General features: G+C 43.0%; 1 protein-coding gene across 1 annotated transcript in view; it reads right to left on the bottom strand.

Moving 5' to 3' along the window:
* The window catches only part of GALNTL6 (polypeptide N-acetylgalactosaminyltransferase like 6), a 2,428,129-nt gene that overhangs the window by 1,580,603 nt on the left and 819,679 nt on the right, over nt 1-27,847 (bottom strand). The window contains exon 3 of the mRNA XM_073606417.1: nt 17,983-18,121. Coding sequence (XP_073462518.1) covers nt 17,983-18,121 — 139 coding nt within the window. The remainder of the gene's footprint in view (nt 1-17,982; nt 18,122-27,847) is intronic.

The raw sequence follows: 27,847 nt of genomic DNA, 5'->3' as shown, positions 1-27,847 counted from the left end.
ATATTTCCTTTAAAAGACAAACACATATAGAGGGAATTCAATAAAGCAGTTGGGATACGTTTCTGGTGGTGTGATTTCTTTAAAAGGATCAAAAAAGGTTGAGGGACCCTCAGATGAGGGGACCTCAGAGAGTAAAGCAGAGACATAAAAACATGGCACAATTGCCTGAGAATCAATAGTTATCTACACTGGTTATGGCTTGTTAAGTCCCACACTGCTAGATAGCAATGTAATACCTGACAATGGACATACATACAAATACAAAAACCTGACAAACACAATTAACAAAAGGTCCGGACACAGAATTATCCATACACTCAAGGATAGCCTGCAGTAATTACCGCATAATGAGTGGAGTCTGGTGTACACCAAGGAGGGAACCTATTAAGGCGATCCGTGCATGTATGTCCCCCGGGGGTAATGGAAAGCTATGAATGCAAGAGGCCTGCAGGATGCAAAGGATCTGGTACTGTATTCCTAATGTAGGGTCACATACAGTATATCAATGCATAATCACTGTAATTTCATGTGCTTTACTCTCTGAGGTCCCCTCATCTGAGGGTCCCTCAACCTTCTTTTTTGATGCATATGTTTGGCTATGGCAGCAACACCCTTTATGGGTGAATGGCACTGAGTCTACATCTACTCAATATATAATAGAGGTGCTATTAGTGTGTTTTGTGTTTTTTTAAAAGGAACATAGATTATGAATGCATTGTGACAGTTTTGTTGACAGTTCTAACAACTAGAACAGATTCATGTAGTTCTTATGGTATATGTGTTACTTTTACAATGTGTGATTATGGCTGCAACAAATTCAAAAATAATTATATCCAGTCTGTGTATAATAAAAAACTAGATGTAAATAAGACCAACTCTAAACTGGCATACAGACAGGCCAGAGTTATGGGGGTAGGAGCAATGGTGTCCCTAGGGGGGTCAGAGGGGGCCCTGACCCCCCAACATTATGCTGTGCCCCACCATGTGCCCCCAATTAAAAAAAAAATTATTTTTTTTACAAAAAGGCAATGTCTAAGAGGGAGAGTGTCCCCAGTCAGCTCCTGCGGGTGATTCCTCCCCCTCCCTCTGCTCGCTGACACTGCATAATGCAAGCGCTCACACATCCACGGCTGCCCGATCTGCTCCTTCCCCTGCATCCTCATTGGCAGGGAGAAGAGTGAGTTTCAGCAAGGACTCCACCAGGACTCTCAGTTACTGAAAAAACAGACTGATTTCTCCCATCCTTAGGACAGGAGGACCAGCCTGTAAATTCCAAGATATGCCAGACCGGCGCTGTCAATAGCAGGGGCAGGACAGCAAGAGGAGGCTGGGGAACCCCACAGTGGCAGAACACCAGGGCCCAGTGACAAGACAACCTTTGCAACCCTGATAGTTCTCCCACTGCTTTGGACCCTTACATTTTCTTGGTATGCTGGTGACATATATCTCTTGTTTTCTGCCACCCTGGGGGAGGCCAATACATGAGGAAGGGAGCCCACTGCAGAACATGTGAAAGGGTCATTGTGGGATCGTAGTAAAGGGCCCCAGGATATATATATATCTATATATATAGATATATATATATATCTATATATATATCTATATATATAGATATATATATAGATCTATATATATATGTATATAATTGCATTTTATAGTTGCCCCCCTACTTTTGTCCCTGTCCCCCCATATGCCCCCTCTAAATATGAAAGCTGGAGATGTCTCTGGGTAGGAGTGTTGTGTGTTTAACTATATTAAAATCTGTTTCACATTTACTTCATTACCACCAGAAACGTAGCAAACAATGATGCGGGATGATCACTGGACATGAGTAGAGATGCTGAGAGACTATTGATAGACAGAGGACACCAGTGTGCATATTTCATAGCCGCTATTGTACTAAATTGTGGCTATGGATGGGGAAATTTCTCGAAGCTCCTTATTAGGATCTACCCACTTCACAACAAAACTCCTTGGCCATGCACCATGTATGTATCTTTCAGCCATCTATCTTTGGCCAATGGACTGTGCACTTTGCAAAGTGCAGTTGCCCTCTGCAAGTGCAGTTGCTCCACAGTAAATGAGGTAAGGCTTCACTTTGCAAAGAGTACCCAATCACGTTCAAGGAAAATAAAAAAATGAATTTTTGCTTGCACATGACTGGATGGTGGAAATCAGCAGAGCTTCTGTTCATTTACTAAGCTCTGGAGCAACTGCACTTGCAGAGTGCAACTGCACTTTGCAAAGTGCAGTCTTTTTGCCTTTAGTAAATCAACCCCCTAGTGTCTACAACACTCTTTATGAACTTCAGAGATTATCTTACAAAAACTGATAGCAATAATTAAATTGTATTATTAATTTTATTTTATGAAGTGTAGCATTTATTCTTTGGATGTTTGGCATTTTTGAGCTTACAGTGTGTTCCCAGAGTTTTGCTTGTATCAGTGTAGCTTTTGAGGCTGGGTTCACACCTCCGATGGATGCGGCCCGCAGCAGGGTTCCCTGATTCGTCTCAGTTTCAGGGGCGAATCAGGGCAGAATTTTTGCCTGACTTCGGCCTTGAAACGGAGCCAGTGATGCACAGCCTTCTTGTGCAAGCCACTCCGCAACGGAGATATGTGAACCGGCTCCATACAGAGGTGGTCACAATCTCCTGTCATGCAAACTGGATGAGGGGAAACCTGCATCCAATTTGCATAGGTGTGAACCCAGCCTGAAGGAAAAGCATTACATTGGTTGTCAGTAGATCCAGCCTGGAATTGTATCATAGCAGTGCTTAAACAGTTAGGTATTCTTACTTTATCATATTGTACAAATTTTCTATTTTTGGATGAGTTACAAAAGGTATGAGCCACTGTTTAGAATGCTGTAAATATATTTCTCAAGGAGATTACACATGAATGGTGCTGACATCTGTCTGAAAAAAATCCTCCTTTCTTAAAATCTATATTCTTCTGTTAAAGCAAAACCACACTTAAATAGGTTGTAAAACTCAGAAATAAAAACCCTGCAAGACAAAGGTATAATGAGCTAGTATGCATCACATACTAGCTCATTATGAATTACTTACCTTAGAACGAAGCTGTTGTAGCGGCGCCTACACACCACTGACATGGCTGACATTTTCCCCGGAGTTTCTTCCGGGTCCGCGGGCTCCGGTGCTGTGATCAGCCCGAGCCGCAATGATGTCACGGCACGGGACTCAGAAGGAACGGCACCCGTGGCCATTCCTTTAGAGCAAATGCACCAGTGATGTCACTGGCTGCATGCAAAGAAAATATCTCCTAAACTGTACATTTTAAGGAGATATTTTCACTACCTATAGGTAAGCCCTATTATAGGCTTACCTATAGGTACATGTCAGCAGACTAACTTTACTTCCTCTTTAAGAGTGTGTTTTTATGAATTATTTATTTGTCTAGCCAAGCATAAACTCCTAAAATCCCACATGCTGGAATACTGCAGTGAATCTCTTTGGTATTTTATGAATGCACAACTTCTTCAATTAGTCCATCAAGTCTGTCCATTTTTTATTTGTTTTTTGTTTTAATTTTTTTTTCCATTAACTTTATTGTCTGAATATAGATCTTTGTTTGTCCCAAGCATGTTTGAAGCCATTTACTGTTGGCTGTCTCACTACCTTTGCCGATAGTCTATTCCAAGCATGAACTACCCTTTCAGTAAAATAATACTTTCTAAGATTAGTTTTGAACTTTCTCCCAGTTAGTTTGAGGCAATGTCCCCATGTTCTTGATTTTGATTTCATATTGAAAAAAATACCCTCCTTATTCACCGCCTTGATGTATTTAAGGTTTCAATCATGTCTCCACCTTCCCTTCTTTCCTCCAGACTGTACATATTAAGTTCCTGAAGTCCCTATCAATATGTTTTATCCCCCAAACCTTTCACCATTTTTGTTACCTCTCTCTGGACTGGTTCTATTTAATCAATATCTTTCTGAAAGTGAGGTCTCCAGAACTGGGCACAGTATTCTAAATGGGGTCTCACTAAAGAGCTATATAGGGGAATCTCCTGCTGGTGATCTCTCTAGTGATGCATCCTAGAATTCTATTCACTTTTCCCACTGCCTGGTCACACGGTTTGCTCATTTTGCAACCATCTGAAATAAGTACCCCCAAATTTTTTTATTATATTGCTGGCCAACACTGTATCTCCAATGTTATACTCCCTCAGGGGATTCTTTTTCCCTAGGTGCAAATCCCTCCAGGAATATCAACCATATTACACACATTTGTGTCACATGGTTCATAGTAATTATGATTCTATATGGTGCAATGGATAAGTTACTATAAGGCCTCATGCACACTAGACGTTAAAATAACGTTATAAAAACACCAGTAGCTTTGCAGTGAGTTTTTCAACCTTTTTGCAATAGCGTTTTTTAACATTTTTTAGTGTTTTTTCGGATCAAACATGTCAAAAAAACGCTGGTGAGATGTGTTTCTGAGCGTTTATCGGCCTTTATCAGCTTTTTTTTACACTAGAGCATTTTTACAGCTGAAAACAGCTGAAAAACTCCTCTCAGAACCTACTTTTTTTTTTTTTAAAGCCAAAAAATGCCCCAGCCAAAAGCTGCTGATAACAGCCTATGTGTGCATGGACACATAGGTTAACATGATGGGGAGTTTATTGACTGTAGAAAAAAAATGTCTGAAGCCAAAAACAGCTGCTGTAAAAATGTCCAAAAACGTCCAGTGTGCATGAGACCTAAATGGAACATCATAGTTTACTCTCATGTACAGTAGTATGTCAAACTTTACATCTATGAAGATAAAGAGAAAAGTTCCAAAGTATATTAACAATTCAATTTAATAGTTATTTCTGCAAAAGCATATTGATCTTACTACCAGTCATGGCTGCAAGTTGTGCCCACTAGTTTCCTTAAGATTTCTAGGCTCAGCACTGAACTTCTGAGTTTAGAAATTAATTATTCAATCAATAATGTAGTCGCACATGCCTCTTTATTGTAAAATGACCCTACTTTCTGGTCTCCTGGTTATGTGTGCTTTACAGTACCAGAGCTTGGGAAGCACAGGGCTGTATATAACCTAATTGTTCATCTGCTTTAGGTGCACAATGAAATATGGGATACTAGGAGACTAGTCAAACCCTTTTAACATGATGAAAGTACAATGTGGATGTTCTAGAATGGAGCCTACTTAGGGACCAATATAATTACCTATGCACAAAACAGATACATGAGCAAGAAAAAAAGACCACTCAAACATGTGTTAGATGTAAGTGATACTCAGACCATGCCATGCCTTTAATGGAATTTCACTTTAGGAGCAGGAGCAGAAAAAATGAACACAACATTCATAGAAGACAAGGCTCAACTTGGTGATATTATCAACAAAAGGCAATGAATGATGAATTATAGTGATATGGTGAAAGGGTCCTGTGTGGCTCGGAAACGTTGCACTGAACTGCACTATGATGTGATTTTTTTTAAGGACTGAACTTCTGCATTTATGATCCCGGGTGTGCTGGCAGCACATTTCTCCTGCAGAACCCTTAAACTTTAGGGTCTATTCCAATATGGTATACAAAAGTAGTATATATATTATTATTGTTAGGAGAGGTCACTTCACGATAGGGCTCAATGTTCTTTTCAACCAGCACAGCTATTTGATGCTACTTTGAAATAAGGGAACATGACCAGCAGCTTCAGTATTGTATAGATAACCTTACTCAACCATTTAAAATAGTTAGCAAAAGTACTGTATTTAAAAAATAGAGAAAATTAGGTTCATTTTAGAATTTAAAAATATTCTGAAACAGTGGTAGACATTGTTAAAGCCAAGTATAAACCTTCAATTGAAATCACCTAAATACATTCCATGTGCATAAAAAAGGCTTTTTAGTATCTTACAAACATTTTTCTTTAAAAAGAATAGAAAAGCATGGCCCCTGCCAACAGCTGCACCCTTGATCTCTCTGGGAAAGAAGTGGACCATTTGCAGAGGTTTGACACATAGGGGGAGATTTACTAAAACTGGTGCACACAGAATTTGGTGCAGCTGTGCATAGTAACCAATTAGCTTCTATGTTTTATTGTCAAAGCTTAATTGAACAAAGTTAGAAGCTGATTGGTTACTATGCACAGTTGCACCAGATTTTTGGGGTTTTGGGCACCAATTTTAGTAAATCTACCCCGCAATCTGCTGATTTATGCCCCGTACACACGGTCGGATTTTCCAATGGAAAATGTCCGATCAGAGCGTGTTGTCGGAAATTCCGACCGTGTGTGGGCTCCATCGGACATTTTCCATCGGATTTTCCGACACACAAAGTTGGACAGCAGGAGATAAAATTTTCCGACAACAAAATCTGATCGCGTCAATTCTGACCATGTGTGGCCTGTTCCGACGCACAAAGTGCCACGCAAGAAATTCCGAGACGGGACAGCTCATTCTGGTAAACTTAGCTTTCGCAATGGATACAGCACTTTCCTCACACTGCAATGTTAAAAATGCTTTAATACAGCGCACTCTCTTCTTCTTTATAATGTGACAAGAATTAAGTAGTTTTGCTGCTCATATTCACACACACTTCTCACAAACTTTTATTTGTGTTTTTTTAGTGGGATTCCCTGAATATATTGTTATTAGTTGTCACATCTGACAGTTTTATATTATTTTTTTTTTTTTTTTTGGATTTTCAGCCTTTTTTTTTCTTTAATGTTTGGATTTTTTCCAAGGCTGATCTTTGTTCAATGTTATTTTTATTTTTACTCCAGAATATTTTTGGGTGTGTTTTGTGTGTCAAGTTACCCCAACACCATTGATATATTTTATTATTTAATCTCAAGGAGATTGTTTGGTGCTGGTGTCCCTTGTTCATTTCACATTGTATATTTGAAATGTACCTGAATCCTCACAAACAAACTGTCCTTTTTGAAGTAAAACACATAGGAGAGTATAATTCAAAACAAAAATTCCTTTATTAAGGGATCAGAACCAAAGAGGGAGGCAACACTGGATCAACATGAGAAATTAGCGAAGCCTGGGACCCCCACGGCAGACATCAATTCTTCAACATCAAAATTGGTGGCCTGAGGAGTCCATATGTAAGGGAGGGCAGTCTGGTCCAGAATTCGCAGAGATCCGGATAGCAGCAGATGACATCTGTGTCCCCAGGCTGTGGTACCACAAGAGGCTGCATCTTTTGGCCGACCAGACTGAACCCTGGGCAATCACTGTCTGGTCTTCCTTCCACGCTTCCTTCCGGGCTGTGGCTGTGCAGTTGGAGATGTGGCAGGAGGAGGAGTAGGACCTGGAGGAGGACTGGGAGGACCTGGAGGAGGACTGGGGGGACCTGGAGGAGAGGGAGGAGGAGGAGGAGGACCTGGAGGAGGAGGAGGAGGACCATCCCAAAGGTGTGTCTGAGGTGTCATTTGGCCCCTCATACCTTTCTCAAGAGCCTCCAATATGAGGGCCTCACACATGACTTGTTGGCCCTCCTCCATCCTCTGCATTTTATATGCAATGAAGGCAGCAATGTTCTCCTCCATGGTGTGGGGTGCTCCCAGGACCTCTGTAGCCCTCCAAAAGAATCCTATAGTAGCCTCCTCTAGGGAACTCCTCCTACTGCCACTTTCTCTTTTCAGGGGGGGTGGAGGGACCTGCAGATCAGCCAGCTGGCTCGGCCCGGCCACCTCCTGGCTGAGACTTCCCTGTGTATGAAAAAGGGACATGGTTGTAATGTTTTGCTTCATCAATCCCAATCCTAAATTAGTACTCCCAACTAACATCTAGTTAACATCAATGATTGGACAAGCAGAAATATTTAGAGGAAAGCTATACCTGGCTCAATCTGGGCTCCTCCACATGTGGCCTGGAAGGCCCAGGTTGGGCATCAGAAGCCTCAGCCGGGGGGGAAGGAAGCGTGGAAGGAAGACTGGAGAGGGATGGCCTGGGTTCAGTCTGGCCTGCCAGAAAATGCAGCCTGTCATAGTACAACATCCTGGGGACATAGATGTCATCTGCTGCTCTGGATCTCTGTGAATCCAGGACCTTCTTGCGCTCCCTCAGATATGTGCTCCTCAGGCAACCAATTAATATCTTTAAATAGGTGATGTCTGCCGTGGGGATCACCTGCTTCACAATTTCACACAATTGCACCAGTGCTGCCTTCCTCTTTGCTTGGTTCTTGAAATGGGGATGTTTAATCTCCCACAGACAGGGCAGCTCCCTTAGCATCTCTAGGAATACTGACATGAAGTCATTGTCTTTCATTAAGATATCCATGTTCACTGCAAGACACAACACAAGACAAAGCCTAATGTCAGACAAAACTCTCCTAATCTTGTTACAATATAGGCCTCAATCTAGAAGCAGTATAGGCACAAGTTTGTCTCTTACCTTCGTTCTTACGATCGGCGCGTCCAATGCTCCTTCCTCCGCTCACAGATCGTACGTAATACGCACGCGTGTTACGCTTTATACACACTGCGCATGCGTGTAACTCCGCCAGCCCCTGACGTTCTTTCTAGTCTATTCCCCGCCCCTTTTCGTTCGGCGCATTGGGTGAAGAGCACATGGCGAGGTTAAAGCAGGTGCATGCTAATTCTAGCAACGAGGAGGAGGAGGAGGAGGAAAGCCCGGATCCAGGCACGTCCCGATCCAGAAGGAGACGTTTTAAGGCCACAAATATGTCCTTTGGGGAGATGTTGGAGATGGTCGACATCATGAAGAAGTCCGACTATGACGGAAAGTATGGGCCTTACCCCAACCCCAACATCAGAAAGGCCAAGATCATGGCGAAAGTGATCAAAAGCCTTCACGGGAATTTCGGGGTACGAAGATCGAAAGATCAGCTCAGGAAGCGGTGGTCGGACCTGAAGTTGAGAGAGCCAGAGCAGTACCGAAAGATCCAGAGAGTGCTGCAAAAAGTAAGTAGTTGTGCTGTGTTCCTATTCTTTCTGTCTTTATTACGTTCGTGCTGCTCCATATGCTTTTATTAATTGTAACGTTTAAAAGGGCAACTTTAATGTTCATGGGCCCATTATTCGTTCGTATCAAACATTTTTCTTTCGGCCTCTAGAACACCATTGTTTAGGCCATATGCATTTTCCCACATTTTTTTTGGGCCTACTTGGATGCCAAATATTTGTTTGTGTAGATGGGTTTGTTACTAGAATGAAATGCAAACTAGATTGTGTGTAAGGAGAGGACACTGAGCAGCTGTTTTCACATCTGGACACTGGAGCACTAGTGTGGGACACAAGAACACCATTTTTATTAGGGGGCCACACAGGTGCTCCAGTGTATACTATAGGGGGGGCTACATCTGTGAAGCTTGTACTAAACCGGTAAAGTATTGCAGCTTGACAAAGGGCAATAAAAAAAATACATCTTGGAACTCGGCTAAAATAGACAATTGTACCCCACTTCCAAGCAATGTTTCCTATTTCTAGTTCTGCCATCAAATATCTGTGTGCTAATTATACCATTTTTGTTTTACATAGGGGAGAAAAGACTCGGAGGACACCCCTCATCCGAGGAGACCAGAGACCCCCCACCTCTGGAAGAAGGTGAAATACCCCAAACTCAAGCTGAGCAGGAGGAAGAAGAAGATGTGGTGGAGATTGGCACCACAACAGGTGAGTGTCTGCGACCAACGGCTCAGGTAAAAGAGATGGATGGTGGCAGATTTTTGAGACCTGTTTTTTTTTCTTTATCTCTTTTTAGGTGATCGTGATGTGAGGGATAGAGAACTCTTTACTTCAGAAAGTGCCCAGATCCTGATCGGGGAGATCATGGGGTGTAATGCCGAACTGCAAAACATCCAGCAAAAAATCCATGATGTTATTAAAAAAAATAATAACATCATTGATGTTTTGGGGCGAATTTAAAACCCCACAAAATCACTTTTTGTATTGTGGTTCAATCTTTTAAATTTTTTTGCAATGTTTTGAAAAGCCAAATTTGGAGGATGCACACAGTGTGCCAACATGTGCTATCTGCCATCACGGGAGATCAATGGACGCGTTTTGGGGGTGCAATCCCTTGTTCAATTATAAAGTCGCGTTGAGGAAGGGCTTGCTCCCCCAAAACATGTCCCTTGATCCCCCCTGATGGCAGGTAGCACATGTTGACATTGGGAAATTTGTGTGCATCTTCCAAATTTGGCTTTTCCAGGGGTGATTTCCCCCCATCTGAACGCTATATCAAACCCAGTTCCTAAATACTGATGTCTGATATAGCCTTCAGGTTTTACCTAATGTGAACTTTGTAAGTTCAAGTTTTTTGGCTTTCTTGTTGGTTTTACACAGGCCTGTTTTATCTGAAATGGACATTTCGAATTTTGCTAATGCTACTGCAAAAATTGTTATACAACAAACATGTTGGTTTGTTTTAAAAACCTTTGGTAAATGCACATGTGATTGTGCAGGTATAAAAAAGTGGCTTACTCAAGAATGTGTGGATTATTGTCTCAACACTACAACACTTTTGGGGTGATGTAATAGCTGTTTTATGCAAAAGTGGGGGTTATTTCCTAAGGGCAAATCCTCTTTGCGCTACAAGTGCAGTTTCAGTGCAGTTGCAAGTGCACTTGTAGTGAAATGTGTTTTTGCATTTAGGAAATAACAGCCAACAGTGCTTTGTATAAGGTTACCCAATCACGACATTTTCTGCACTCAAAACATTTCTTTCATGGTCAGCTAAAACAAACACAAGCAGTAAATGTCCACAAAGATTTTCTTTTTTTTTTTATTTTAAAAAGGCTTCACATATTGTCTGGCATATTGATAGCCCCCCTACCCGCAAAGAACTCCAGGTAGCGTAACCGGACATCACGGGCACTCAGGGAGGGCAAGCCAGGACTGCCACTTTCAAGCGCCGTCAGTGTGGTTTGATGTAGGATTCCGGCCTCAGGCCCAACTGAGCCAGCATAGTTGGCCGAATGTTTCCGTAAAAAGTTATGGAGAACACAGCACGCAAGTATTATATGGTTATATAGCAAGTATTATATGGTTCAGTTTATACTCCGCCATATGGATAGGTGTCAGAAATAGGCGGAACCGGCTGGCCAGGATTCCAAATGTGTTCTCCACCACTCTTCAGGCTCTGGCCAGCCGGTAATTAAAAACCCTCTGTTCCGTGGTGAGGGTCCTCATCGGGAATGGCCGCATCAGGTGGTCCCCCAGCGCAAATGCTTCATCAGCAACGAACACAAATGGGAGTCCTTCAACATTGTCCTCTGGAGCTGGCAAGTCCAAGCTGCCATTCTGGAGACGCCTGTAGAACTCCATCTGGGTGATGACTCCACCATCGGACATCCGGCCATTCTTCCCCACGTCCACATACAAGAAGTCGTAATTAGCCGACACCACCGCCAACATCACTATACTATTTAACCCCTTGTAATTATAATAGTACGACCCCGAGTTGGGTGGTGGGATGATGTGGACGTGTTTCCCATCAATTGCCCCTCCGCAGTTAGGAAAGTCCCACCGCTGGGCAAAGTGGGAGGCCACAGTCTGCCATTCCTGTGGCGTGGAAGGAAACTGTCGAGGAAAAAACAATAAACATTACTATTTTTACTCTGAAACATGGCAAGCAGATTAGACACAAACATTATGGGGCAACCTCCAGATAGCATTTATTAAGGGGAATTTAACAAGGCCAAAGTATAAGGTACACCTATCATATTCCCCCCCCCCCATGGGCCATTTCTAACATTATGGGGTGTGTGGAAATCTTGGACAGGTAACCCTCTTCACTTCATTGAGAGATGAATGACTAAATAATGTGTATTACTTGGAACAGCCCCTCCTTAGTTACACTATTGGCAGCCCACTGGACAGGTAAGAAGTGTCATAATACAAAGATATAAATACACATTGTACACATTTGAGGACATTTGGACATTCTGCTATTACCTATCAAGATAATAATAGGATACAAAAACTTTAAACAGTACCATTGTAAAGTATACAGGCAGGCCCTTGCACTACATGCTTTGGGTAATTCAGCCATAAATCTGACCAGTAAAGAGGTGGGTATAGTGTGTATGGGTTTGGCAAAGTCAGCAGATAGATGATTGAGGATAGATAGAGAATTGGGATCAGCTGACTTAGCAGTTGGGGGAGGGAGGGTTACTAAAAATTATTAGGGGACACCACAAAAAAAAGCCTCTGGCACTCTGCCTGAATTTAAATCAAAAATAACATTACCAAACATTTTAGGGGGTGTTTGGGGTAAAGCACTACTATGGAGCTGATAAAATACATTGTTAAGTGACTACATGAGGTGAATATAGGGCCAGGAGACACCATGCTGGGGAGGTTATTGAAGGGCACATATGTATGAAGGACCTAAAATAATAATTACATAAAAATCCAGCATGCATGAGGACAAAGGGGACATTCACAGCATATTACAAGCATGGTAATTAGGGAACGAGGAAAGAAATACAATATATTATCAAACATTAAAGACAATAAAATGTGATATAAAAGGATAAAAATCTTACCTTCATATACTCCTTCTGCAGGACCTGTATGATGGCAGAACAGGTCTCTGGGAAGATGATACCCAGAGCCTGGAGGGAGATGCCTGTTGAGAACTTCAAGTCCTGCAGACTTCTCCCTGTGGCCAAATACCGCAAGGTAGCGACCAACCTCTGCTCCGGAGTGATGGCTTGCCTCATGCAGGTATCCTGCCTGCTGATATAGGGTGTCAGCAAAGCCAACAAACGGTGAAATACGGGGTCCGTCATCCTGAGAAAGTTCCTGAAATCATCAGGATTATTCTCACGGATCTCACGGAGCAAAGGCATATGAGAGAACTGGTCACGCTGAAGCAACCAATTCTTGGTCAATGAACTCCTCCCCACCCTGTTCATGGACTGGACTTGTGTCAAGGTCAGGACCCCAACACCAAGCCCCCGCACAGCATGAACTCTACGAGGAGTACGCGTACGAAACATGGCTAGAAAACGGTCGGCTGCTCAGAACGAAGTAACAGAACGCACTGACGAACAGCAAGGCCTGTGAAGAGCGACCTGAAAAACAGCAACGAGCAGGCAAGATCACACAGAAAACTCTAATACGAACTGACTGCACGCACTGAAGAGCAGATACAAACCCACAAGCACAAACTGAACGGCAGAAAACGTTCTGAAAGCCACGAGTCTGAAAAAGCGCGAATCGTCTCTCACCAAACTTTTACTAACACGAGATTAGCAAAAGGAGCCCAAAGGGTGCCGCGCTTGGTTCTGAACCGGCCTTTTCTAGTCTCGTCGTACGTGGTGTACGTGACCGCGTGGTTGGCGATCGGAAATTCCGACAACTTTGTGTGTAGGCAAAACAAGTTTGAGCCAACATCCGTCGGAAAAAATCCTAGGATTTTGTTGTCGGAATGTCCGAACAAAGTCCGACCGTGTGTATGCCCTATTAGACTCCTATTTGGCTTCTGAAAAAAGATTACTGAATAACTCTCTAGATTACTATAGAGTAAGGGTCCTTCTGCTGGCAAGGGACAGTTATTTCCACCCAGGCTATGCCTGTTTTTTAAAGAAAACAATTACGAGTTATGTGTGAATGTTTTCTGCAAAGCAAAATGTTTCTAGGAATTATGTTTCCATGGCCTAAAGTTTAACTAAAGACACAACTTTTTTTTTTATTTTGGATACATCTAGGGAGGATTATAACCCCTGTCAGTTGTTGTTTTTTTTCATCTGTAACCCATTCCTTCAAGTGTTACTAAACCCAAAACAGTAAAATCAGTCTGTATATGCAGTAAAGCATGCTTGTTATACTCACTGTGGAACCTAAGGGGTTAATCCTCTGCATTGTGTAAAAAGGCTGTTTGATCCTGTCTTCTCTGATCCTCCCCTTCTTTCACAGCCCCCAATCTATCTGCTTATAGAACAGAGCCTTAGGGGCAAGCTGCACATGCTCAGTTTGGTGTGTATTGCTAAAGAGTTTTTTTTTTTCTTGGGAGAATGCATGTGATCATGACATGCCCAACCAGCACTGTCAATACAGAGAGTCAGGGGTCCTGCAGACTCATAGGACAATCAGGGGAGAATGAAAACTCCTCTTATAAAATGTAACCATTTCTCTACTGGACATTGATAGAAGTCACAAGACTGCTCTAACTGCTTTATTTTTACTAAAATAATTGCATTTCCATGTGGGAGACCAAATATAGTGAATGCAGGGTACTGGGTTTAGTAACACTTTCACTTCCTGTCCCATAGACAAAACAGATAGTCAGATGAAATCCCTTCAAAAGGAGGGAATCCCAGGGTGGCACCTGGGTCACCAGAACTAATGTCCCCATTGGAAGATTTCCCCTCTACTACTGTTCCAATGACAACCCAAAATTTCGATAATAACAGTAAACAGGAAAAAAGAGGAGATGAATCATCCTAATGGAGGCATAGACAGCAATAAAAACTCACAGATGTTCTAATTCCCCCATGATGCTATCCAATACTGAAAAAAAAAAAATTTTGCCTTTAGTTACACTTTTATTGGTACACAAATTACACATGGCAGAAAAATATAGGTGGTGAATACAGATGAGTGCAATTTATGGCTTGGTGTTCACACTGAGGTGAACAAATGCACATTTATCTACGAACTAAAGCTAATAAATAAGAATCTTTTTACAGACCCTGATGGTCGGCACTTTTTATGTTCAAATACATATGGTATTTAAGCTGTCTTCCTTCCCAGCAAAGTAGATGTAGTAGTTTCTAGCATCAATTAATATATACCAGTTATACTGAATAGTGAGGTTGTGTGATCCAGCTCCTTTGACACTGACAGCTCTTCTTCACAATAGGATCTGTACATTTCAGTGTCTTGACTAGTTATCTGAATTCATAAATACTGCCAATAGAAGGCTTTGTGAACAGCGTTTACTGATGGCCCACTACATTGTGATTGACTGTATCTTTTTTTGTACTCTAGGCAGCTCAGGTTGGAAGCAGCACAGATATAAAAGCAGAAGGCCTAAAATCTTATCTGCCGCTAATAAAGGTTTATGACACAGTGAGAAAGGAAACAATAGCTTTACGTTTTTCTTCACATTTTCTTGAGTAAATAGTTTTCATTCCTAATGACAATTTGAAGGCTGACCTTTCCTGTGCTGCAGTGTGATATTTAGGTGATGCCAGCTTGTCATACATCTAGTGGCAACCGTATGACAAAGAATAACTGCAAACAAAGTAATAGCAATAGCAATTAAAATAATAATAGTACTCAAGTGCCAAAATAGCCCATTTAGATTTACTATATAGTATGTCTCACAGCTTGATAGATCCACTTAATAATGCAATAATTTTTTATTGTTTTTATTTTTATTTTTTTTACTGCTTTTACATTTTTTTAACAAAACATGATGGAGTTTGTATGTTCTTCTTTGCTTGCATGGGTTTTCTTGAGCTAAAACCGTGTCACTTCAGAAATCTTGAAAGCCGTTCAAAGTTATGAAGAGGGTGAGCCCAAAGGTGTCTACAGTACCCTTTGCTTCATCAAATGCTGAATGATATAATTAAGTTTCAGCAGTTCCATGCAGTGCACACATGTGGCGATCTCCACCCACTATCATTCACACATATCTAGTTGACAGGTATAGTATTTAAAAGGATACAGTATTTATAAATAAGATATACATTTACAATCATTTTATCTCTGCGGAAGTTGTGCTCAGATCTGCTCCTTAAAGGCCACCACCAACAGTGCATGTTTCTCAGTTCAGTTTTCTTCATTTGAAAAATGCCCTATATTGTTAATTAACATAAAACTCTCTCTTTATCTGTTTTGCATTTTTTTAAAAATGTATTAATCACAATTTTTTTCTTACTTTTCACTTTGAATTTTTAAGTAAAATTAAAAAAAAATTCTTCTGTTTCTAGTGGGATGAGTTTATTGACTACTATAATGTTTCACACTCCTTAATTTACCATGGGTAATGCCCACCAATAATAGCTGCTTGATTTGGAGTGCTTCTCTCCTCCCTGCATACCTCTTCTAAGAAAAGCTTACCATCACATTGCAAGTGCTGGGAGTTTCTGTGCATTTTCTCTTTCTCCTCAACTATAACTTGATTAGATTTGGAGGAAGGCCTCAAGTCTGTACTGCAGATAGTGCAGATTCTGCTTACAACAGAAGAAGCATAACAAGAGCCCAGTGAAGAGAAACAATGCCATGAATAGGTATTGAGAAGGAGGCTAAAAGGATAAGTACACTTATAGGGCGTACACACGGTCGGACTTTGTTCGGACATTCTGACAACAAAATCCTAGGATTTTTTCCGACGGATGTTGGCTCAAACTTGTCTTGCATACACACGGTCACACAAAGTTGGCGGAAAATCCGATCGTTCTAAACGTGGTGACGTAAAACATGTACGTCGGGACTATAAACAGGGCAGTGGCCAATAGCTTTCATCTCTTTATTTATTCTGAGCATGCGTGGCACTTTGTCCATTGGATTTGTGTACACACGATCGGAATTTCCGACAACGGATTTCGTTGTCGGAAAATTTTATCTCCTGCTCTCCAACTTTGTGTGTCGGAAAATCCGATGGAAAATGTCCGATGAAGCCCACACACGGTCGGAATTTCCGACAACACGCTCCGATCGGACATTTTCCATCGGAAAATCTGACCGTGTGTACGGGGCATTACAGTGCAAGAAATAAATGGTTCAATTATTTGTTGTCTAGCATTTTCTTTCATGTTCTCTTTATTTTACAAGAGGTAGCTCTGTCTGGATGCATTTGAGTTTGTTGAAAACACTACACAAGTGTTAGATTTTTAGGTGTGGCCTTATACATATGGTGGAATGCAATGTTCTAATCAGCATTAAATCAAACATTTACAAACAAAAGTTATCATACAATGATTGGTCTCCTATTTCCTGACCCCTAAAAGCTATCGAGTTGTTTTTTTTTTGTTTTTTTTTATTATGCTTTTATTTTCTTACTAGAAATCCATTTTTTCAACTCCATTTGTCTGAAACACTGCAGATGTATATGTTTTTCAATGTTAATATGTTCTGTGCCATGGAAGGCTTTGTTGGCACAGGAAGAACCATAACAAAAAAAAGTAATACACAAAGCTACAAGTTTCTTCCCACCCAGAAAGAACAGTGCGGTAACCATTCTTTCTTTATAAATGTTTTTTTACTAGTAGTAGAGAAGTCAGTGTTAGCAGACTGAGTTCAAATTTGACTGACAGTGAAAGTAAAGGTTCCTTAGTTCAGTCAAAAATAGGGACTGTTATTCAATGGCCAACAGCTACAAATTAAAAATAAACATATGTACACATATGAGGCCGGTAATTGACTTTATAAGGAAAATCAAACTTTTATGACTTTCAGAGCTCATGGTTTTCAAAACACACAAAGCAATGAATCTTTCCCTAACATGCTAACATCTGTCATTATTATTTCTAATTCTACTTCACTTATATGCCCAAATCTGGCCCAAATTTAGCCTGTAGCTAATAAAGGGGAAGACAATGAGCTACTTAGTCACAATCTTGTCAAACAAAAGGCTATGATATAATCTTAAATTTTAATGGTCATACTACAGTATACACCAACCTAGCTGTGAATCATCTAGTAAATAGAGTTTGCACAATTACAATATTAGGAAAATATTTATTAATTTTGGTTATTGATTTATTATGAATGTTTTTGTATGTAAAAAAAATCGATCTTTGAACAATTTCAATTTCATTTACATGTTTTGTTGGATTGCAAGAAAGTGCTAACTTATTTAATCAATTCCAGAGAGGCATTTTACACATTGAAACAATACAAAGGACCTACAATTTTTAATAATATAATAATAGTTTTTAATTATATTTTTAGATATGTTTTATATGATTTACTATAGATAGATAGATAGATAGATAGATAGATAGATAGATAGATAGATAGATAGATAGATAGATAGATAGATAATGGTTATTGTGATTAAACTATCATCTTACTTAGGATGTCGTATGTCAGGCAAGGATCTCTCCAAGGCAATGTTGTTACTAACATATATATTAAAGCCATTTTCTCTATAAGCCGTGTCATCTTGGTCCAGTTCACTGACAGGATATGGCTTCCCATGTTCACCTTTGCCTGAAAGGGAAAATGAAAAATTATAAATTTCCTTTGGGAAATAAGAGCACTAACCAGATTATCCCATATATCCAATTCTCATGCAATGCCTGTGGTTCTCCTCTACATTAGTATGTTAAAACTATTCAAATGAAATGCATGCATATCTACAACGTTTGACATGGAATTTCATAAATAACCCAGGGACCTGCAGTTAAAGTATTTTTTTATGTTTGCAAAGCAGTTAACACAACAACACAGTAAGCCATATGATATATACATCAAAGAATCATCTAGGTTTACTATTCAGTATTACAATTGTTTAACTTAACCACTAAGCCACCGCCCACCATCATATGACGGCGGGGCGAGGCATCTCTTGTTCTGGGCGGACGTCACATGACGTGATCACCCTCCCGAACCACTAGGGGGCGCGCTGCATTGCTCAGGACCCGGTGCGTGTGCCCGGCGGCTGTGATGTCCGCCGGGCACCCGCGATTGCCGGGTAACAGAGCAGGACTGTGGATCTGTGCATGTAAACACAGATCCACGTCCTGTCAGAGAGGAGAGGAGACCGATGGTGTGTCCCTTGTACATAGGGACACAAATCGGTCACCTCCCCCAGTCAGTCCCCTCCCCCCACAGTTAGAATCACCTCCCTAGGTCATACATTAACCCCTAAATCGCCCCCTAGTGTTAACCCCTTCCCTGCCAGTCACATTTACACAGTAATCAATGCATTTTTATAGCATGGATCGCTGTATAAATGTGAATGGTACCAAAAATGTGTCAGAAGTGTCCGATATGTCCGCTGCAATATCGCAGTCACAATAAAAATCGCAGATCACCGCCATTACTAGTAAAAAATAAATAAATAAATAAAAATGCTATAAATCTATCCCCTATTTTGTAGATGCTATAACTTTTGCGCAAACCATTCAATATACGCTTATCGCAATTTTTTTTTACCAAAAATATGTAGAAGAATACATATCGGCCTAAACTGAGGAAAAAATTTGTTAAAAAAAAAATTAGATATTTATTATAGCAAAAAGTAAAAAATATTGTGTTTTTTCAAAATTGTCCCTCTTCTTTTTTTTATAGCGCAATAAATAAAAACCACAGAGGTGATCAAATACCACCAAAAGAAAGCTCTATTTGTGGGGAAAAAAATGATAAAAATTTCATTAGGGTGTAGTGTAACATGACCGCGTCATTCAAAGTGCGACAGCGCTGAAAACTGAAAAATGGCTTGGGCAGGAAGGGGGTGAAAGTGCCCTGTATTGAGGTGGTTAAAGTACAATGCTATACAAGTAAAGTTGGTGAAGCCACATATTGTATTTTAGGTTTGTTTAATACACTGCACCCAGATTCCTTAAAGTGATTGTAAAGGCAGAAGGTTTTTTTAATCTTAATGCATTCTATTCATTAAGATAAAAAACCTTCTGGTGTTCAGTGGCCCCCCTCACCCCCCCTAAAACTTACCTGAAGTTCCTCTAGATCCAGTGATGTTGCAGGAGTGTCTCGGCTGCCTGGGACTCCCCTCCTCATTGGCTGAGACAGCAGCATGGCACCATTGGCTCCCGCTGCAGTCAATCAAAATCAGTCAGCCAATACAGGAAAAAATACAGGAAGCCGGCTCCCAGTTTTCTGCATTTTTCAAAGCTCTGTATCACTATGCTAAATGTGAGTACGTTTTCACTTTTATAAATAAATCTTTAATTTTAAACGGTAAAACACTATGGAGATGTCTCTTTCCTGCATGCGGAAAAAAGTTTGTTTGAACACGCGAACACCGTTAAAGTCTATGGGACACGAACATGAATAATCAAAAGTGCTAATTTTAAAGGCTTATATGCAAGTTATTGTCATAAAAAGTGTTTGGGGACCCGGGTCCTGCCCCAGGGGACATGGATCAATGCAAAAAAAGTTTTAAAAACGGCCGTTTTTTCAGGAGCAGTGATTTTAATAATGCTTAAAGTCAAACAATAAAAGTGTAATATTCCTTTAAATTTCGTAGCTGGGGGGTGTCTATAGTATGCCTGTAAAGGGGCGCATGTTTCCCGTGTTTAGAACAGTCTGACAGCAAAATGACATTTCGAAGGAAAAAACCACTCGCGGCTATTGCATTGCCGACAATACACATAGAAGTTCATTGATAAAAACAGCATGGGAATTCCCCACAGGGGAACCCCGAGCCAAAATTAAAAAAAAAAAAAAATGATGTGGGAGTCCCCCTAAATTCCATACCAGGCCCTTCAGGTCTGGTATGGATATTAAGGGGAACCCCAGCCAAAATTAAAAAAAAATGACGTGGGGTTCCCCCTAAATTCCATACCAGACCTGAAGGGGGAACCCCGCGCCAAAAAAAATAAAAAATGGCGTGGGGTCCCCCCCAAAAATCCATACCAGACCCTTATCCAAGCATGCAACCTGGCAGGCCGCAGGAAAAGAGGGGGACCCCCCTCCTGAACCGTACCAGGCCACATGCCCTCAACATTGGGAGGGTGCTTTGGGGTAGCCCCCCCAAAACACCTTGTCCCCATGTTGATGAGGACAAGGGCCTCATCCCCACAACCCTGGCCGGTGGTTGTGGGGGTCTGCGGGCGGGGGGCTTATCGGAATCTGGAAGCCCCCTTTAACATGGGGACCCCCCAGATCCCGCCCCCCCCTGTGTGAAATGGTAAGGGGGTACTTACCCCTACCATTTCACTAAAAAACTGTCAAAAATGTTAAAAATGACAAGAGACAGTTTTTGACAATTCCGTTATTTAAATGCTTCTTCTTTTTTCTGTCTTCTATCTTCCTTCATCTTCTTCTTCTGGTTCTTCTGGCTCTTCTGGTTCTTCCTCCGGCGTTCTCGTCCAGCATCTCCTCCGTGGCATCTTCTATCTTCTTCTCCTCGGGCCGCTCCGCACCCATGGCATGGGGGGAGGCTCCCGCTCTTCTCTTCATCTTCTTCATCTTCTTCTCTTCTCTTCTTCTTTTCTTCTCTTCTTCTCTTCTTCTTTTTCTTCTCCGGGCCGCTCTGCACCCATGCTGGCATGGAGAGAGGTTCCCGTTGTGTGACGGCATCTCCTCGTCTGACGGTTCTTAAGTAACGGGGGGCGGGGCCACCCGGTGACCCCGCCCCCTCTGACGCACGGTGACTTGACGGGACTTCCCTGTGACATCACGGGGAATGCCACAGGGAAGTCCCGTCATGTCCCATGCGTCAGAGGGGGGGCGGGGTCACCGGGTGGCCCCGCCCCCCGTTATTTAAGAACCATCAGACGAGGAGATGCTGTTACACAGCGGGAGCCTCCCTCCATGCCAGCATGGATGCGGAGCGGCCCGGAGAAGAAAATGAAGAAGAGAAGAAGGAAGAAGAGAAGAAGATGAAGAAGAAGATGAAGAGAAGATCGGGAGCCTCCCCCCATGCCATGGGTGCGGAGCGGCCTGAGGAGAAGAAGATAGAAGACTCAGCGGAGGAGATGCTGGACAAGAACGCCGGAGGAAGAACCAGAAGAGCCAGAAGAACCAGAAGAAGAAGAAGATGAAGGAAGATAGAAGAAAGAAGAAGCATTTAAATAAAGGAATTGTCAAAAACTGTCTCTTGTCATTTTTAACATTTTTGACAGTTTTTTAGTGAAATGGTAGGGGTAAGTACCCCCTTACCATTTCACACAGGGGGGGCTGGGATCTGGGGGTCCCCTTGTTAAAGGGGCTTCCAGATTCCGATAAGCCCCCCGCCCGCAGACCCCCACAACCACCGGCCAGGGTTGTGGGGATGAGGCCCTTGTCCTCATCAACATGGGAACAAGGTGTTTTGGGGGGCTACCCCAAAGCACCCTCCCAATGTTGAGGGCATGTAGCCTGGTACGGTTCAGGGGGGGGGCGCACTCTTGTCCCCCCCTCTTTTCCTGCGGCCTGCCAGGTTGCGTGCTCGGATAAGGGTCTGGTATGGATTTTTGGGGGGACCCCACGCCGTTTTTTTTTTTTTTGGCACGGGGTTCCCCTTAAAACCCATACCAGACCTGAAGGGTCTGGTATGAAATTTAGGGGGAACCCCACGTCATTTTTTTAAAAATTTTGGCCGGGGTTCCCCTTAATATCCATATCAGACCTGAAGGGCCTGGTATGGAATTTAGGGGGACTCCCACGTCATTTTTTTTTTTAATTTTGGTTCAGGGTTCCCCTGTGGGGAATTCCCATGCCGTTTTTATCAATGAACTTCTATGTGTATTGTCGGCAATGCAATAGCCGCGAGTAGTTTTAAATGGGTTTTTTCCTTCGAAATGTCATTTTGCTGTCAGACTGTTCTAAACACGGGAAAAATGCACCCCTTTACAGGCATACTATAGACACCCCCCCAGCTACGAAATTTAAAGGGATATTACACTTTTATTGTTTGACTTTAAGCATTATTAAAATCACTGCTCCTGAAAAAACGAACATTTTTAAAACTTTTTTTACATTGATCCATGTCCCCTGGGGCAGGACCCGGGTCCCCAAACACTTTTTATGACAATAACTTGCATATAAGCCTTTAAAATTAGCACTTTTGATTTCTCCCATAGACTTTTAAAGGGTGTTCCGCGGCATTTGAATTTGCCGCGAACACCCCAAATTGTTCGCTGTTCGGCGAACTTGCGAACAGCCAATGTTCGAGTCGAACATGAGTTCGACTCGAGCTCGAAGCTCATCCCTAGTTTTTATTATTTTTCTGCTATTTTTCACTTTTATGGCATATGGACTAGTTGTGCACATAGTATTTTCTTTAGCATAATCTACTATCTGGTACCAGAGGGTATCACCATAAGGATATCATGTTTTTTATGCTTTCACAAGTGTTTTAAACACAGGCATTGTCAATGTTCCATGAGCAGTAGATCATTTTTTAGGGGTTCCTCGAGATCTCAAACTATCTGTCAGTGGTTCCCCCAAGGTAAAAAGGTTAAAAAACCCTGCTCTCTTCCTTTAGTAAATATGCCCCATTGCGTCTCTTTATTATTCTAAATAGTTATTAAGCATTCGGTGACCCTGATTTACTAAACGACTAGCACATGTTCACTTTCAAAGTAAATTTCCAGTTTGCATAATTAAGTTTTATTTAACTTTGTGAATGATGTGGAATCTAGTGAAAACTTCCTTTGCAAAGAATACCCAATCCTAGCCAAGAAAATTATAAAAACAGGATTTTTGAATGCACACATAAATTCACTTAGCTTAGTGAATAAGGTGAAGTTATGCTGGCTTTACTATTTTAATCATGTGCTGGCAAAATTATGTTTTTTTTTTTTTACTTTGTTTGCCCTCATTCACTTAGATAAATGAAAAATAATTTTGAAAGTGAACATGATCTACTTTTTTAGTAAATTAACCCCACTAGGTTAGCCTGTAACTGGAAATACAATTGGTTGTTTTTGCACAAGCAGTGCTGCATGTGCTGTATGTAAAGTTATATTCACAATTCTCTATGGGGTCATTTACTATAGCACTGAAAAATGATCCCGCAGTCCCAGAAAATAGCACCCAAATAAGGCCAAGTAAGACTTCAACTCTCAGAAACTGAGCGCTAATGCAAATGGAAAGCAGCGCTATTGTGGGCAAAAATGCCTGTCAGATCACATATGCAAGAATAGTGAAAGTCAATGGGGCTCGAACCTGCAAAATCCAATGTTCTCACTGAAGGCTTATATGCAAGTTATTTGCCATAAAAAGTGTATAGGGACCTTGGTCCTGTCCCAGGAGACATGTATCAATTGGAAAAAATGTTTTTAAAGCGGCCATTTTTTCGGGAGAAGTGATTTTAATAATGCTTAAAGTGAAACAGTAAAAATGAAAAATTCCTTTAAATATCGTGGACCCCCAGATTTCAGCTCCCCCTGTACCCCTACACATTCACCAAAAAAAGCAGTAAAATGTGACAAAAGACAATAGCTAGTTTTTGTCAATTCCTTTATTATAAAATAGCTCTTCTTCTTTCCCCGCTTCTTCCTCCAGTCTTATCCATCTTCCTCTGGCTTCTTCTTCCCCCGCTTCTTCCTCCATCTTCCTCCGCTTCTTCCTCTGGTCTTCTGCATCTTCCTCCAGCTTCTTCTTTCCCCGGTCCATCCAGTGGTGTATTTAGGTTTTGTGCTGCCCTAGGCCTGACTAAACTCATGCACCCCCCCTAATTTAAATACGACCCACCCCTTGCTGCCGAGGCCACACTGCTTCCTGTTTAAGACCCACCCTATCATCTATAAACCACACCCCTTCCTCTTTAGGCTCATTTGGCACCTTTCAGGGGGGAGGGGGGAACGGGTACGCTGCCCCCTCTGAATTTCGGACCCCCTCCTCCTTCCTCCACTGGGACATTCAGAAAGTGCAACGCGCTTCGCACACGTGCAGTAGTGAACTGTCCGGTTTCCCTTACCAAGAATGATGGTGGAAAAACCCAAGAGCCAATCTGAAAATCGGCTGAGGTGTTGACATCGCGGGATCCCTGGACAGGTAAGTGTCCTAATAGTAAAAGTCAGCAGCTACAGTATTTGTAGCTGCTGAGTTTTAATGTTTTCACGGGGTGGGGGTGGGACTCCTCTTTAATGAGTTTGCATTGATTTCAGCATTGATGGAGCAGTTTATTGCAATATCATGATCCGCATATTAATGCACTTTCACTAAATGTGGACTGTTTAAAGGGTTTGCATTGATTTTAGCATGCATGGAGCACTTTGCACATGCTAGTGGTGGCTGGTGCAAATTTTTGGGGGGGTGCAAACAAACTAAAAAATTCAGAAAAAAGACATTAATTGCAGCCTGACTGTGCCCCATCAAACGCAGCCACTGTTCCATCAAATGCAGCCACTGTTCCCACCAAACGCAGCCACTGTGCCCACCAAACGCAGCCACTGTGCCCATCAATTGCAGCCACTGTGCCATCAAACGCAGCTACTATGCCCACCAAACGCAGCCACTGTGCCCACCAAACTCAGCCACTGTACCCATCGATTGCAGCCACTGTGCCCATCAATTGCAGCCACTGTGCCCATCAAATGTAGCCACTGGGCCATCAAACACAGCCACTGTGCCCACCAAACGCAGCCACTGTGCCCATCAATTACAGCCACTGTGCCCACCAAATGCAGACACTGTGCCCATCAAATGCAGACACTGTGCCCCATCAAACGCAGCCACTGTGTCCACCAAACGCAGCCACTGTGCACATCAATTGCAGCCACTGTGCCCATCAATTGCAGCCACTGTGCCATCAAATGCAGCTACTGTGCCCATCAAATGCAGCCACTGTGCCCACCAAACACAGCCACTGTGCCCATCAATTGCAGCCACTGTGCCCATCAAATGCAGCCACTGTGCCCACCAAACGCAGCCACTGTGCCCACCAAACGCAGCCACTGTGCCCATCAATTGCAACCACTGTGCCAAATGCAGCTACTGTGCCCATCAAACACAGCCACTGTGCCCATCAATTGCAGCCACTGTGCCCGCAAACGCAGCCACTGTGCCCTATCAAACGCAGCCACTGTGCCCTCAAACGCTGTCACTGTGCCCATCAATTGTAGCCACTGTGCCATCAAATGCCAACACTGTTCCCATAACACTGATATAATTCATTAAATAACTTTACCTGCTGTCCTGGGGGGTTCCCTTGTGCCTCTCTTTCTCTCTCCTCCTGATGTCACTGCCAGACCCCGCCCCAGTGCCGAGGAGAAGAGTCAAGCAGTGTGGAGGAGGGTAGGCAGAGCATAAGGCTCCACCTCCGCCAGTCAGTGGCCGCTTATGGGGGCGTGAGTCACACGCCTCCCCCCCGCATGAGATAAAGTCCCCCCACCCGTCTTCCCGATTCCCAGCTCCCGCGGCCGCCCCCGCACACATGCAGCTCATGGCAGCCGCCTTGTTGTAGCTGCTGTGTATGGGCATGCTTGGCAGAGGGTGGAGGGGCGTGAGCTCTGCTAAGCATGCCCATACACATGCCCGTCCACCCTCTGCCAAGCACGCCGATACACAGCAGTGCCGCTACAACAAGGCGGCCGCCATGGGCTGCATGTGTGCGGGGGCAGCTGCAGGAGCCAGGAATAAGGTGGGGGGACTTTCTCTCATGCAGGGGGCAGCTTTTTTTTGGCGCCCCCCCCGCAAAGTACCGCCCTAGGCCTAGGCCTTGTCGGCCTAGGCCAAAACACAGCCCTGGGTCCATCCTCCAGTCATTCTCCTCCGCCACTCCTGCTGAACATTAAAAACAAACCTCCACAGATGCTGCGATGGGATGGATGACATGACTCCAAGACCCCACCCCACAAGGGGCGGGTCTTCTGATGACTTCATCTGGCAGCCATGCCCCATAGTTATATATGAAATGGGTGCTATGGAAGCAGACAGATTGGCTGGCCACAGCATCGGAGGAGCTTAGTTTTCATAGCAGTTCCGTGGCGGGAGCGGCAGAGGAGAAGACCGGAGCCAGACGAAGATGGAGAAGACTGGAGGAAGAAGCAGAGGAAGATGCAGGAAGAAGCGGGGGGAAGAAGAAGCCGGAGGAAGATGGAGAAGACTGGAGGAAGAAGCGGGGGAAGAAGAGCTATTTTACAATAAAGGAATTGTCAAAAACCGGCTATTGTCTTTTGTCACATTTTACTGCTTTTTTTGGTGAATGTGTAGGGGTACAATGTACCCGATACCCATTCACATGGGGGGCCAGATTTGGGGGTCCCCTTGTTAAAGGGGGCTTCCAGATTCCGATAAGCCCCCCGCCCGCAGATCCCCACAAACACCGGGCAAGGGTTGTGGGCATGAGGCCCTTGTCCCCATCAACATGGGGACAAGGTGTTTTGTGGGGGCCCCAAAGCACCCTCCCCATGTTGAGGCCATGTGGCCTGGTATGGTTCAGGGGACACTCTCTCATCCCTCCCCTCTTTTCCTGCTGCCTGCCAGGTTGCATGCTCGGATAAGGGTCTGGTATGGATTTTGGGGGGACCCCCACGCCATTTAAAAAAAAAATTTGGGGCAGGGTTCCCATCACCTCAATTCTACCACTGTTTTGATACCTCCTCTGTCTCTTTTACTGTTCTGGCCATCGTCCCCAAAATCCCCAGAGGGGGTGAGTGGGATAAGTTCATTTTGCAGGAGGAAAGTTTAAGGATAAGAAATTAACCATGAATAAGATCATTCACTCTACAAACATGCTTTCCTGGTTTATAAATTTGCTATTTACCTTATCAAACTATTTATGTGGATACCAATGTCAATGTAGTATTATAAACTTTTATAAGCATGCTTAATTTTTATTTACTATACTGTTTATCTTAAATTGTAAAATATGTAACACAATGTTTGCTCCATCCTTATTAATGGTCCCATGGTATTCCCCTGGTCCTGGTCGCCCGGATGGCTCAATGGTTCTTGGGCAGTAAACTCGGCCGCACAGCACCGCACATCTGGTTCTTTTCTCTGACCGGATGTGCGGCGATTGACGGGGACACGGGGCCCCCTCTAGCTCCATTAAATCCCCGCCTCTGCTATTTCCGCATTGGTCGGGCGCTGCCGTGTCATCAGCGATGCCTGACACATGCGCACTGGCCAGCCAGTGTCATCTGCTGCTGCTGCATTGGTCGGGCGCCACTGCATCATCGGCGTCACTTGGCACATGTGCAGTAACCAGCGGTTGGACCGAGTTGCGCCGCGCCCACCTGGGCTCGGCTCATTTCCGGTGGGGGGGTCTACTTAAAACATGCACGGCTTTACCTTACTGTCAGCAGACGCTGTTGGATT

The sequence above is a fragment of the Aquarana catesbeiana genome, linkage group LG01 (assembly GCF_042186555.1).
Source record: "Aquarana catesbeiana isolate 2022-GZ linkage group LG01, ASM4218655v1, whole genome shotgun sequence".
NCBI lineage: Eukaryota > Metazoa > Chordata > Amphibia > Anura > Ranidae > Aquarana > Aquarana catesbeiana.
The sequence above is the reverse complement of the archived record's forward strand: the minus strand, read 5'-3'. Positions and strand labels throughout refer to the sequence as shown.